The sequence below is a fragment of the Alosa pseudoharengus genome, unplaced genomic scaffold (assembly GCF_046254945.1).
Source record: "Alosa pseudoharengus isolate Yale_2024_CS ecotype anadromous, Long Island Sound unplaced genomic scaffold, YU_APseudo_1.1 YU_APseudo_1.1_scf_2, whole genome shotgun sequence".
Classification (NCBI taxonomy): Eukaryota; Metazoa; Chordata; class Actinopteri; order Clupeiformes; family Clupeidae; genus Alosa; species Alosa pseudoharengus.
Window position 1 is genome coordinate 5433247 of NW_027468663.1, and position 13633 is coordinate 5446879.

The 13633-nt window shown below is 41.6% G+C and overlaps 1 protein-coding gene across 1 annotated transcript; it reads right to left on the bottom strand.

Annotated features, from left to right (window-relative positions):
• Positions 1–1176: 1176 nt before the first annotated feature.
• On the bottom strand, positions 1177–13249 carry LOC143133675 (myosin-7-like). The gene is made up of 37 exons (XM_076293472.1): positions 13049–13249; positions 12812–12955; positions 12568–12724; positions 12453–12480; positions 12189–12294; positions 11572–11664; positions 11427–11490; positions 11237–11335; positions 10317–10420; positions 10089–10227; positions 9864–9982; positions 9493–9642; positions 9224–9394; positions 8772–9095; positions 8552–8617; positions 8254–8459; positions 7938–8061; positions 7725–7861; positions 7387–7642; positions 6769–7011; positions 6470–6646; positions 6235–6380; positions 6039–6129; positions 5548–5937; positions 5298–5424; positions 5085–5203; positions 4679–4875; positions 4376–4559; positions 4121–4286; positions 3100–3224; positions 2672–2980; positions 2365–2568; positions 1986–2282; positions 1796–1900; positions 1595–1690; positions 1350–1484; positions 1177–1255 (listed from the first exon to the last, which is right to left on the bottom strand). Exons 1-37 carry the CDS (start codon positions 13247–13249, stop codon positions 1235–1237), a joined length of 5820 nt encoding a protein of 1939 aa, XP_076149587.1. The 3' UTR covers positions 1177–1234.
• Positions 13250–13633: the final 384 nt, after the last annotated feature.

The following is a 13633-nucleotide window of genomic DNA, read 5'->3' on the forward strand; positions in this document are numbered from 1 at the left end:
GTGTCTTTGTAATGGTTATTGGTATTCACTAGATCTCATAATTTCACTAAAGTCTAATGAACATTTCTATCACTCAGACCACTGCCACATGATAAAGATATTATATTTCATGATAAAACCTGGGATGAGCCTTGATGATGCGATATGCATGGTGTGTTATTTAAGATAAGATAATGAAAATGTATGCAGCAAAGTATAATAGCAGTTGAGAATCTGACAAATGTTTATTAGTGGAGAAGTTGACCTTAAAAGTTAAAACATCTGAAATAACAGGTTAGACATTTGTATTTTATTAACAAATCAGTAAATTAAACAGAGAGGCAGAGAGAGAGAGAGAGTAGCCAAGATTTGTGCTTGTGCTGAGTTTTCTCATCCTCCAAAATACAGTATGCACCTTTCATAATGTGCTATTTCAAAGAGATATTCTTTCTTGTGTTTCCTACATCACATTTGGGCAGTTGCTAGGGGCTGTGCTTCAGTGCAGATATGTGCTGCCTCTGTGTGGCCGAATGGTGTATTGCAAGTGATGGTGTGCATTAACTTTAAAAGGATACCTAAAATATTAGGGGGTTATTTGCATGAATTGAACATCAACAGATTTTTAGAAATTGCATGTGTCTGGCTCATACAATAACCATAGCAGTGTAATGGTGAGGGGAGCCAATTTTTAGCTGTTGCAGTCACTAATAGTATTACCCTTTCATTCCATTCAGTTAATTTGGCCAATATGCACAGGCTAAACAGACTGAAACTCCCCACATACTGTATAATACTTATATGATAATATATCATGGCTGATGCCTTATCCTGTGAGATATCTTGGCAGTTTCTCTTCTTAGTCGGTAATAGTCGCAATGTTGATGCTGATCTTTGTGATATGTGTCTTATAACAAAAACGTTATGCAAAGTCTTGACATTTGCATTTTATGACTCTAACTCTGGTTGTTTATTATGAGCAACTTACAACCAAAACAGAGCAGCTCTGCAGCTACTGAAATGCAACACTTCAGAGGACAGAGCTAAATGCAAAGAAAGGTATCAAACTGTATTTCTCTCCAGTCTTTTATTCTACTGAAATGCATGCAGGGAGGAGTAACACTGGATAAGAGTTGAAGACATTAACATTAGAGAGGTAAATGTTTTGTTATCCCACCATAATGAAGAGTTAAGTCAACCGACTTTACACAAAGTTTGTTAAATAGACGGTGTACACAAAGTAATATGCGTCATGTTTTCATTCTTCATCGTGTCCTATCTGTAACAGAAAAATGTAAATGAAAAAAAAAATATTTCAACATATAAGTAAGAGAATAAAAATGAAATAGGTATTCTATGCGGGCGCTCCTAACCTTGGGACCAACATCTCGGCTCTTGGCACGCAGCTTGTTGACCTGAGATTCAGCGATGTCGGCTCTCTCCTCAGCCTCATCCAGCTCATGCTGCAGCTTCCGGAACTTGCCCATGTTGGTGTTGGCCTGTTCCTCCTGTGATGTGCCACATAACATCAGTAATGAATTAACATTGACTGCTGACCTGAAGACAGTATTCTGGTACACACAGAGAGAGTCTGAAAGTGGATGGGGATGATACTTACAGCCTCCTCTGCTGTTCTCTTGTAGGCTTTGACCTTCAACTGCAGCTTGTCCACCAGGTCTTGCAGCCGGGTGAGATTCTTCTTGTCCTCTTCAGTCTAGAAGTAAAGATAAATGCACTTCAATGTATACAATTGAATGGAGATTGCTTGGTGGTTTGAAAGAACTTTCAATTATTCAGTGGAGAACAAAAATCCTTATACCTGGTAAGTAAGCTCTTTTATGCGGCGTTCATATTTCCGAATACCCTTTACAGCATCGCTACTCTTCCTTTGCTCCAACTCAACTTCATTCTCCAGTTCTCTCACCTATATCAGACAAGAAAAAAGTTCACATTAAATTATGAAGCAAAACCTAATATAGTTTGAATGATTTTGTTGCATCAAAACTTACCCTAGCCTCCAGCTTCTGCACTTGCTTCTTGCCCCCCTTCATGGCGATTTGTTCTGCCTCATCAAGGCGGTGCTGCAGGTCCTTAATGGTCTGCTCCATGTTCTTCTTCATGCGCTCCAGGTGAGCACTCGTGTCCTGCTCCTTCTTTAGCTCATCTGCCATCATGGCAGCATCAGTGATGGCCTTCTTGGCTTTCTCCTCAGCATTCATGCACTCCTGAACAGCCTCTTCCACCTCGGTCTGAAGCTGGGTTGTATCATTCTCCAGCTTCTTCTTCTGGTTCAGGAGACTGGTGTTCTTTGAAAAGATGAATTTGGATGAAAAGACTGACAAATAACATAATGTTGTTAAAGTTCAGGAATTCGAGCGCTTGGTTTACCTGTGAGTGGAGCAGCTGCACCCTCTCACTGACATCCATCAGCTCCTGCTCTGCCAGCTTGCGGCCTCTCTCAGTCTGCTCCACCACACCCCTCAGCTCCTCCAGCTCGACCTGCTGGAGGTTGTTGCGTCTCTCCACGATAGCAATGTTCTCCTTCAGATCATCATTGGTACGAAAAGACTCATCCAACTGCAGCTGGGCATCCTGAAAGACAAAAGTTAAGAGTTTGCTGTTGTCTTTTGCCCTTATTGTCGTGTTTTGTGTCACCCTGAATGTAAACAGGTGTGTCTATCCAGAAGGGGTTTACCTTCAGACTCATGTGGAGACCTCGAAGTTGCTTCTGGGCCTCTGCTGCCTGTCTGTTGGCCTGACTCAGCTGGATCTCCATCTCATTGAGGTCGCCCTCCATCTTCTTCTTAATCCTGAGGGCCTCGTTCCTGCTGCGGGTCTCAGACTCCAGAGAACTCTGCAGAGTGTCTACGACTCTCTGCTGATTTCTCCTGGCCTGCTCCATCTCTTCCTCTTTCTCAGTAAGTTTGCGCTCAATTTCAGCCTTCACTTGGTTGAACTCAAGCTGGGCCCTTAGAATCTTACCTTCCTCATGCTCCAAGGAAGCCTGGTGAGATTTTTTCAAAGATGGTAATCAATCAGTCAATCAATCAATCAATCAATTAATCAAACAATCCATCCATCCAACCATCTTCCAATCATATTGCTGGGGATAAAATACTGTACCTCTGCTTCTTCCAAAGCCCCTTGAATCTCAGATTTCTCTTGATCCAGCTGTTTACGAATCTTTTCCAACTCATGGATGCTCTTGCCACTCTCACCAAGTTGTTCACTGATATCAGAAATCTCCTCTGAAAGAAATATCAATTAGAAATAGTTTGATCACATTGAGCAGCCTAATATTATCAGGGATAAGGATGTTTATCAAATAAGCTTTACACAACATGAATATTTCTACACTGAATTTGTTCCTTCAGATGTTTTGTGGATAGAGTGAACAAACAGAAGATTATAAGATAAGGTTTATGCCATCTCCTGGCCTGTGCATGGTTTAATTTAGTAAATGTAAAAAGGTTTTTCTCTATTGCGCCAATTCAATTTCATTATAAATGCCTTAAAAAAACATAGCCTATAGCCTATATCCTATTATCTTCTTTATTTCTTTCTTTTACCGGTGGGATTTGGCCTTTGGATTTGACAGGGCTTCAATACATTTGGACCTGCCTGTGGAAACGGTTGACGGTTGGAAGGTGCCAGACAGACAGTTGAGTTGTTCAGTGCAGGCAGCCATGCCATCAGGGGGGCGTTATTCTATACGGCTCTGAGTTAATTATTCTAATTTCAAAAGGGTTTCCCGTCTGTAATAAATGCATTAGAAGGACCCGACCGGCACTTTCGTTATAGCAGTTGAGTCAGAGCCCGTTTACGGAGAGCCGGATCACTACTATGAGTGGATGAGTGGATTCAACAAGCAGGGGTATTCCGAAATGTATGTAGACTACAATAAAATACAATGAACTAAAAAACTATAGTAGGCTAATTATCATGCATAGCATGAATTCCCTCTACCCCTAGGCTAACTAAAAATCGAAGATAAAGATTTAAAATAGCCTATTAACATGTTACATTTTGTTTGCAGAATTAGAAAAATGCCAAGTTCATGAAGTATGTTAGGTTGTGCTAGGATGATTCACGTGATGTTCCTGTTGTTAGGCTAACAATTCTTGGTAGGCCTAGCCTAGCCTACCTTGGAGGTTCTTGTTCTCTCTCTTCATTGTCTCCAAGTGATCCAGAGATTCTTCATAGGAGTTTTTCAGTTTGAAGAGTTCCGTGCTCAAAGCCCTGGCCTCCTTCTGGGAGCTCTCCAGCTCTGTCTGGGACTCCTCATACTTCTGCTTCCACTCTGACAAGACCTAAATTGGAAATAGCCCTTTGTAATACTTGCCATAGTCTACCCTCCTTAAGTTCATGTTCAGCTTACAAAAGGCTGTGTCCTATGTACCTTGTCAAAGTTCCTTTGCTTTTTGTCTAAGGCAGCAGCTGCAGCATTGGATCGTTCAACATCCACCATGAGATCTTCAATCTCGTTCTGGAGCCTGTGTTTGGTCTTCTCCAGGGAAGAGCATTTAGCATTCATAGCCTCCACAGCTTCCTCAGCATCTTGCAAGCGCTGAGCCAGTTTCTTCCTGTGTTACAGTCAGCATCAAATATTAAGTAAATATTTAAATATTAAGTGTGCCACTAAGGTTGTTGACTTAGGCTACTTATCAGATGCATGTGTGTAAGAAAAACTTAAAATCCTTACTTTGCCTCCTCCAGTTCCTCAGTTCTCTGGATGGCATCAGTTTCGTACTTGGTTCTCCACTGAGCCACTTCAGAGTTGGCCTTGGACATGGATCTCTGCAGCTCTGCCTTGGCCTCCTGCTCCTCCTCATACTGCTCTCTGAGCAGGTCACAGTCATGGCGAGCAGACTGCACTGCATGAGCAAGAGCATTCTTGGCCTTGAAATAAAAAAAAAACAAAAAAAACTTTACACAATCAGCAGCCAAGCTTACATTGTTAGCGTATTTTTATAAGTATAATTTTATTTTATTACTTTAGCCTATGCTTCTGCGTTGTTTATTATCCAGACATTTATTGCTGTATCTAAATAAGCTATAACAAACTGTTATAACATTAATTCCCGGATGTGTCAAACTCTTTTTCATACCTTCACTTCTTCCTCCAGCTGTCTTTTTAGATCCTCAATTTGTTGGGTGTAGGACTGCTTGCCTCTGGTCAGCTGAGAGACTAAAGAGTCTTTCTCCTCAAGTCGCCTGGAAAACTCAGCTAAGTCAAATCAAAGAGAAACATTTTTTAGAGGACGACCACAGGATGATCCAGATAATTTAGAAGACATGAAGTAATATGTATAACACAGTACCATTTTCAGTCTGAAGCTTGGCTCTTTGCATTGTAAAATCACTGATGCTGCGCTGGCCTTCTTCTGCCTTGGTTCGGTATTCATTCATCTGGTCCTCTAAGGTTCTGCTCATCTTTTCTAGGTTTGCCTGAGGTGTGGAAGTGATTTGCCTTTGTTTTATTTAGTTCAGTGTTTTTAATATATTCTGCACATGCATTTAATGCATTCCTGCACTTTATAAACGTTATGTTTAGACTCGTTTTAGACTTACCTTGGCCTTCACAACCTGTTCCATGTTGGAGACCACATCATCCAGCTCCAGCCTGAGTTCACTCTTCTCCTTCTCCAGTTTCTGCTTGACTCTCTGTAGGTTGTCTATCTGCTCTCCCAGGTCAGCTACGCTGTCGGCTTGTTTCTTCCTCAGGGTGGCGGCCGTAGCTTCGTGATGCAGAGTGGCCTCTTCAAGGTCTCTGCGGAGCTTCTGGAACTCAGCCTCCCTCTTCTTGTTCATCTCAATCTGGGCAGCAGTGGCACCTCCAGCCTCCTCCAGCCTCTCACTGATCTCCTCCAGCTCTCTGGCCAGGTCTGCTCTCTGTTTCTCCACTTTAGCCCTGGCAGCTCGCTCTGCCTCAAGCTCTTCCTCCAGCTCCTCTATACGGGCCTATGTTTGAGATACATTATATGATGGTCTCAGAACCTAGAGTTTGTTTGGATTAAATGGCTTTGAATCATTCTTATAAGTTTGTAAATTGAAAATATTACCTGTAGCTCCTTCATTTTTTTCTGGATCTGAATGACCATTGTCTGTTCATCCTCAATCTTGCTGTTGAGTTGACTCATTTCAAAGTCTTTTCTGTGGAGAGCAAATGTGCATGTGTCAGTGAGGACAACTTCTCAGTAAAAACAAAAACAATCTTTAAATAAATCAGCTGAATAGTTATTCCATTTCTATGGTTACTTCCTCAGCCGCTCTTCCAGTTGTTGTTTGTCATTCTCCAAGTCCATGACACTCTCCTGGGTCAACTTTAAGTCACCCTCCAACTTCCTCTTGACTCTTTCAAGGTCCATCCTCAGCTTCTTTTCTTGTTCTAGAGAGCCTTCAAGCTGTTGGGGAAAAACAAAACATCAAAACAATGTCTTACACCCCCACAACAAAAACAAAACAAAATGTATGACTATATTGGTGTATTTACATCCTCCACTTGCTGCTCCAGCTTGGTTTTGGCCTTGGTGAGGGTGTTGACTTTGTCCTCCTCACTTTGCAGATCATCTAAAGTCTGCTGATGTGCCTCTTGCAGAGCTTTCTTTTCCTTGGTAAGCTTGGCAACGATTTCATCGAGGCCTGCCATTTCTTCAGTTAGATTTTTCACCTGAAGGTTAAAGCGTATTTAGTGCCAGAAATTAGAAAATGATACCAGACATTGTGATTAAAAAAAAACAGCTATGCCCACACACCCTTCCACCAAAAACACACACAAACAGACAAACAAACCTTGTTCTCAGTGGCATGCTTTTCTTTCTCCACTTTAGCCAAGGTGAGTTCTAGGTCATCAATGTCCTTCTTGAGCTCAGAGGACTCATCCTCCAGCTTCCTCTTCTTAGCAGTCAGCTCAGCATTCATCTCCTCCTCGTCCTCCAGCCTCTCAGTCAGCTCTTTGATTTTGGCCTCAATCTGGATCTTGCTCTTGATCAGCCCCTCACACCTCTCCTCAGCATCTGAGAGATTGTCTTGCTCCTGTCAGTGAGTCAAAGAAACAATTTATCTTGGCAGCTATCTCCACTCTATTAAAGGGGAATTCCGGTGATTTTTCACACAGCTCTCTGTTTCTCAAGCTAGAGCTGCCAGGCAGCTACAGTGCTACACTCTCGGGGCATGAATACGGAGGCTCATAAACATGCCCCCAGAGTGTAGCACTGTATCTGGCAGCTCTAGCCATTTGGCTGCAGCAACTCCAGCTGGGTAGAACTGATTGTTTTAATTTTTTCCCAACTGACAGTACTTGGTGACCTTCGGAAACAGAGATCTATGTGAAAAATCGCCGGAATTCTCCTTTAAGTACATTGATTATATAATTGATTGAACACATTTGATAGGTGATTACAAACTCACAGCCTGAATGTGTAGCTGAAGGTCATTCTTCTCTTGGAGAAGTGAGACCATTTTTTCCTCCAACTCCTTTTTGCGAGCTTCAGATTTAGCAAAGGCCTCTTTGAGCTTTGTAAACTCTTCTTTCATGTTTGCCATCTCCTTCTCAGTTTCTGCTGATTTTAAGAGAGGCTTGATCTTGAAATAAAGCCTCATCCAAAGCCAGTTCTTCACACCCATAAAGGCACGGACATTCCATTGAATCACCAATAGAGAATCCCTGTTATTAGCATATGAAAGTTAACACTGAAGATATATTTAACATGAACATTTTAAAACTTAAACTTTTTGATTTCTCCAACCTGCGCTCAAGGATCTTTTGGAATTCAGCTCTTGCCAGAAAACCTCTGGATCTGGCCTGTATTGCTGTGATGATCAGAGCCAGCCTGTCATCTCGCATCTCCTCAAGCTGACCAAGCAAGCCAGCTTTAAAAAACACCTGTATGTCAAAATGAGCAAATTTGTCAGCTGTTTCAGTAACCAAATAATAAACCATTTGTATCACGATATCTTACCTTGGTATGGCCTAATTTATACTGGTTATGGTCAATTTCCAGAGAACCCAGTAGTTTCTCTGCAGCCTTTTTGCTGTCTATGAATTGCCCCTCTGGGATTGAAGATGGATTTAGAATCCGGTATCTGTAATGTGTACACAATTATACATTTCCATCTTATACAAATTCCCGAAACAGGAATGTGGTGACAAGTTATTTCATTATTAATAAAGCACAGTTTCATGCACTATGTAAACACAATTATGTCCCCAAAAGAGAGTATGGAAGTAAGTTTTATGGAAAGATTTATGGTTTATAATAGACTTAATATTGTCACCTCTGTTTGAAGTCCCCGTACAGAATCCTGTTGGGGAAGCCCTTCCTGCAGATCCTGATGCCTTCCAGCACACCGTTACAGCGCAGCTGGTGCATCACCAAGGGGTTGTCCATCGCCCCAGGAGTCTTGGTCTCATTGGGGATGAGGCAGCGCACAAAGTGGGGGTGAGTGGACCTCAGGTTCGTCATCAACTTGTTCAGGTTTTCCTGTAACAGATTAGACTCCATGTCAAACTGAATCTAAGATTATCACATTTGAAAGCCAGCAAATGTTGTTTGATTATGGATAGCTTTCGTACCCTGTGCAAAGCAGACACCGTTTGGAAAGAGGAGCCCTTCTTCTTTGCTCCTCCACCACTTTTGCCCTTTCCACCAGAATCTGAAATGTAATACAGAGAAAAATATTAACAAAAACCTGTATTACAGTCAAAGATCCTTGATTACTAAAAAAAAAGCTTTGCTTTAACTATCTCTGTTCCAGTCTACATACTGTTGTAAAGTTTGGACTAAGGCCATTACACTTTCAATATTACCTGACTCAGCTCCAGCATAGTTTGCAAAGAGCATTGACAGGAGTTTCACGGTAGACTTTTGGTAAAGTCCAACAACCGTCTCATTCAGAGGGTCCTTGTTCTTCACCAGCCAGTTGCAGATGTTGTAGTCCACAGTGCCAGCATAGTGAACCAGGGAGAAATGGGCCTCTGGTTTTCCTTTCACTACTCGTGGCTTCTGGAAGTTGTTGGATTTCCCCAGATGGTTGTCATAAAGCTTTGCTTTAAATGTAGCATCACTGGCCTTAGGGAACATGCACTCCTCTTCAAGGATGGACATGATACCCATAGGCTGAAAAGAAAACAGTATTAGTAAGTTAACTTTACGTCCCTGACAGTTAAGTATAACCAGATCCCAAAGTTGGTCTTATTACAGTGAGAATTGACTTTTTGATGTGTTGATCTATTGTTGGCACAAACCTTTTCAATGAGGTCAATGCAAGCTTGCAAGTCCATTCCAAAATCTATAAATGTCCACTCAATTCCTTCTTTCTTATACTCTTCTTGCTCCAGCACAAACATGTGATGATTGAAAAACTGTTGCAGCTTCTCATTGGTGAAGTTGATGCATAGTTGCTCAAAAGTGTTGAACTGGAAAATAAATAGCTTGGTCAATTTAACAATAATCAGAAAGATGTATACAGCACATTTTAAAGATAAAGTGTGGGTATTCTTATGTACACACTCACATCAAAGATCTCAAAACCGGCTATGTCCAGCACTCCTATGAAATGCTGGCGAGGTTGTTTGGTGTCCAGGGACTGATTGATTCTCACCACCATCCATAGGAACATCTTTTCATACACTGACTTAGCCAGTGCACCAATGCCGTAGTTCACCTGCATAGAAGGGAGGGGCATGGAATTTCCCTTTAGACCAATGTTCATCATTCATTTAAAGAGACCCTTAACAAGGTTTGCTCTTGGAGTCCCCCTCTGGTTGAGAAGCGCAATAATAAGCAAACTAAATATGCATCTTTTGCAACAAAGTATGAACATAACTCCAATATAATATAGAGGGAAAATGGTGTTAAGGGTGCCTTTAAGGTCATTCTGCTCACCTGTTGGACATTCTGGCCCTTAGTGACCCACTCGTTGCCTACTTTGACCCTCGGGTGACACAAACCCTTGATGAGGTCAGCAGAGTTCAGGCCCATCAGGTATGCTGATTTGTCGCAATCTGTGGATTTGAAAAGGAAACTTTTATAGACCGTGAACCTTTAACGTCTTTGGAACTGATTGGAACCTTTAAACTCATGAGGTACCAGTCAGTGAGTCAAACTCACCCTCAGTGCCATCGGCCTCTGCCTGCTCCTCACGCTGCTTCTGCTTGAACTTCATGTTGCCATAGTGCATTATGGCACCAGTCAGCTTGTAAATGCTGTTCTTCTCTTCCACAGTGAAGCCCAGGACATCAAAAGCTTCCTGTAAGGAAACAGACCATTGCTGTTTTTGTCACAAACTGTTACTGTAAACTGCTCATATGGCCTGTAGAGTTTCCTATGTTTTCTTACATCAGTTGCCATTAGCTCCTCCGCATCATTGATGGAGGCTACGGTCGTCTCTCCTTGGGAGATGTAGGCATAGTCATAGGGGTTGCTGGTGATGAGCAGCATTTCTAGTGTAGATTCAAGCACAGTTGTTAAACATCAGTGATTTGATGTGTTTTAAAATGTAGCATTATACGCTTTTTGTCCAAATCAACTTACAACATCATAATAACAATTCAAGATAGTAGTAAACAATGTACTACCTTTACAAGAATTGTGCTTACAGTAAAACATGATAGTATATTTTTACTACCATATTTCTCTTAAGACTCAGTCAGGACGAAGGAAAATCAGGATCCAGGCTTTATTCTTTTCAATGAGGGGCCAGTGGCCCTCAAGGGAGAGAGGTACATGTTTGTGTCACCCCATCATGGGTTCCACCAGTATTCTCAGTATTCTCTGACTATACAGAAACAGTCTACATATTTAAAGTTACACACAAAGAGAAGGAGTGACCTCTAGAATGAATATGCAACGTAAAGGTGTGGTGTGTGGGGGGGGGGGGACATCAAGTCTCAGCTTCTATTGTCTTTTAATTAAAACTACCCCCTTTCCTGGGAAGTTCCTCGGACGCCTGGCCCCTCACTGTGTCTACCCACATTAACATTTCACACCTGGTGATAGGCAAAAGGCCTCTAGACAGGCTTTCATTGAATTCAAGGATAAACAAAGGATGTTTGCATAGGACAAGGACAGGAGAAATACAGTAGACTATAAAGCTTATTCACAATTCTTTCAAACAAAAACTATATGTATATAATGGCCTTGTAATGATAAAAAATAACAACCATAATAAGACATTTCAAATACCGGTAATACCATCATTATTTTAAAAGTATGCCAACTAAACACCAACATATTTGTTTGACAGTATTTCATCTCACCTAGCAACTCAGGCTTCTTTTGGGAGAGAATTTGGTAGAAAATATGGTAGTCTCTTTCAGCTTTCAGCTGGTATGTTACTCGAGACTTTTCCAGAAGATCTGAAGGAGATGTTTTGAAAGCAGAGTCAAATTTCAGTATGAGTTGGAGATAATGATAAATAAATAATCATTAAAAATTAAACTTACTTACAGGTCTCAATATCAGCAGAAGCTAGCTTTCCACTGACCCCAAAGTGAATGCGGATGAACTTTCCCTGTTAGACAAAGACCAGATTAAACACCATGCATGCAGTTAAGGATAGACAAAAGTCTCTGACATGTTGTGTAATACTTACAAATCTTGATGAGTTGTCATTTCTGATGGTCTTTGCATTACCAAAGGCCTCAAGAGCTGGGTTAGCCTGGATGATTTGATCCTCCAGGGTTCCCTAATATCGAAGATAAAAATAGATAGTCATCAGTTGTAGATAACCTGCATACATATAGTTGTCATTGTGACAACTGAGCTATCCCCATCTCTTTGTACTTGTATGAGTAGTGAGAATATTAGAAATGGAATCTCATCTTCATCCCATGCCAAAAGTAGCATTAGCTGACCGCTTTTCCCCCATACAGGAAGGGTTAAAATAGAGCTGCCTTCAGTGATTAACATGCCTTCAGGCATCAACATCATAGGTTGTCCACAGAAATGGTGTGCTGGAGCATGATTAATGGGATGTTTTCCAGCTGTGTTTCGTAGGTGGCTGTTTCCTGAGACAGATAGTCTGAGCCGACTTTGACAACGCACAGCTGGTGCTGGAAATATATGCCCTGCCATGTATGTTGTATATCACAGAAATACTTTATTTTACTATTTAGAGTAGAGAGGCCACTTGCTTACATGGATGGCTTGTCCTTTAGGTGTAGCCTATGTAGTGCAGAGTAGTTAAATAAATAGCTGCCTTGGACTTACTTTTTTCTCAGAGGCTGCATCTTTTTTCCCAGATACAGCGGCAATACTGGCAAAGTACTGAATGACTCTTTTGGTGTTAACAGTCTTCCCAGCTCCGGATTCTCCACTTATACATGAAGGGAATGAACCAGGAAGCACATGTCACACAATTAAAACAAAAAACAGTAATAGTAAAACAGTAGTAGAATGATGGTATATAAATCAAAATCAGACAAAAATGAATAATGACTGCTTGACTGCTGTGCTTTTCTGATTAAAACTTACGTGATCAGGACAGACTGGTTCTCTCTGTCTGTAAATGACACATACACAAACACATATTAGGTGCTGGTAGGCAAGAGAGTAGTGAGCACTTGTTAAAACAATTAGATGTGATCACCTGCCAACATGTACTGGTAGGCGTTATCAGAGATGGAGAAGATGTGAGGGGGAGCCTCACTCCTCTTCTTGCCTCTGTAGGCAGTGACCACCTGCTTGTCGTACACTGGCAGCCACTTGTAGGGGTTGACAGTGACACAGAACAGCCCAGAGTAGGTCTGTAGAGGAAAGAGAAGAAATGGTTAGAAATGGTCCATACCACAGTCCCAGTATTCTGTAACGATGCATGACTGCGGTGTACTCACATAGATCATCCATGCTGCATAACGTTCTTTGAGGTTAAACAGCACAGCAGGTTCGTGAAGGAAGGTGAACATCGCCATGTCTTCAATTTTATCAAACTTTGGTGGGTTCTGAGGATGGACATCTACTTCTTTCACTGTCACACTCTGTCGAAGAGACCAAGGGCAATTTCAGTGAAAAACGTGTGCCGTTGTTTTTTCTCAGTCTACTTGTAGTACCCTGTGGAGCAATCACTTTACCTTTCCGTGCTCAGTCAGGACAGTGACTTTGTCACCATCCCGACTGGTAATGGAGGCCTTCACGTACTCCACCTCAGGGTCGGGCACAAAGCACTCCTTCTTCATGTCAAAGAGACGGGTCTGCGCCTCCAGACGTTCCTTGTCAGACTTGCGCAGAAATGGGGCAGCCGGCCCAAACTCCCTCATGACGGCGTCTCCCATCTTTGTGTCTGTGGAAAAGAGATTGGAGTCCTTATTATGAATATTTTCATGAGTTTGTTTATCATTATATTAGATTTTAAATTAAAACTCACCAGTTGTCCTTTCACCTTGAGAAGATAAAAATGTGTGACTGACCCTGTAAAAATGAAGAAAAACAGTTAAGCAAGATGCACTTAAATTTTTGTTCAGAGTATGATCAAAAATAAACAGGTAACCCTGTGCATAATCAAGTACACAATTGATGACAATATATAGGCATCATGACAATCCCTCAATTTGCATTCAAATTAAGAAATAGCCTGGCCCGTTGGTATGCTATGGTTCCCCCATCATACAGAAAAGGCAGCCTCCATGATCTTACCTGGATGAAATTGACGATTTCTG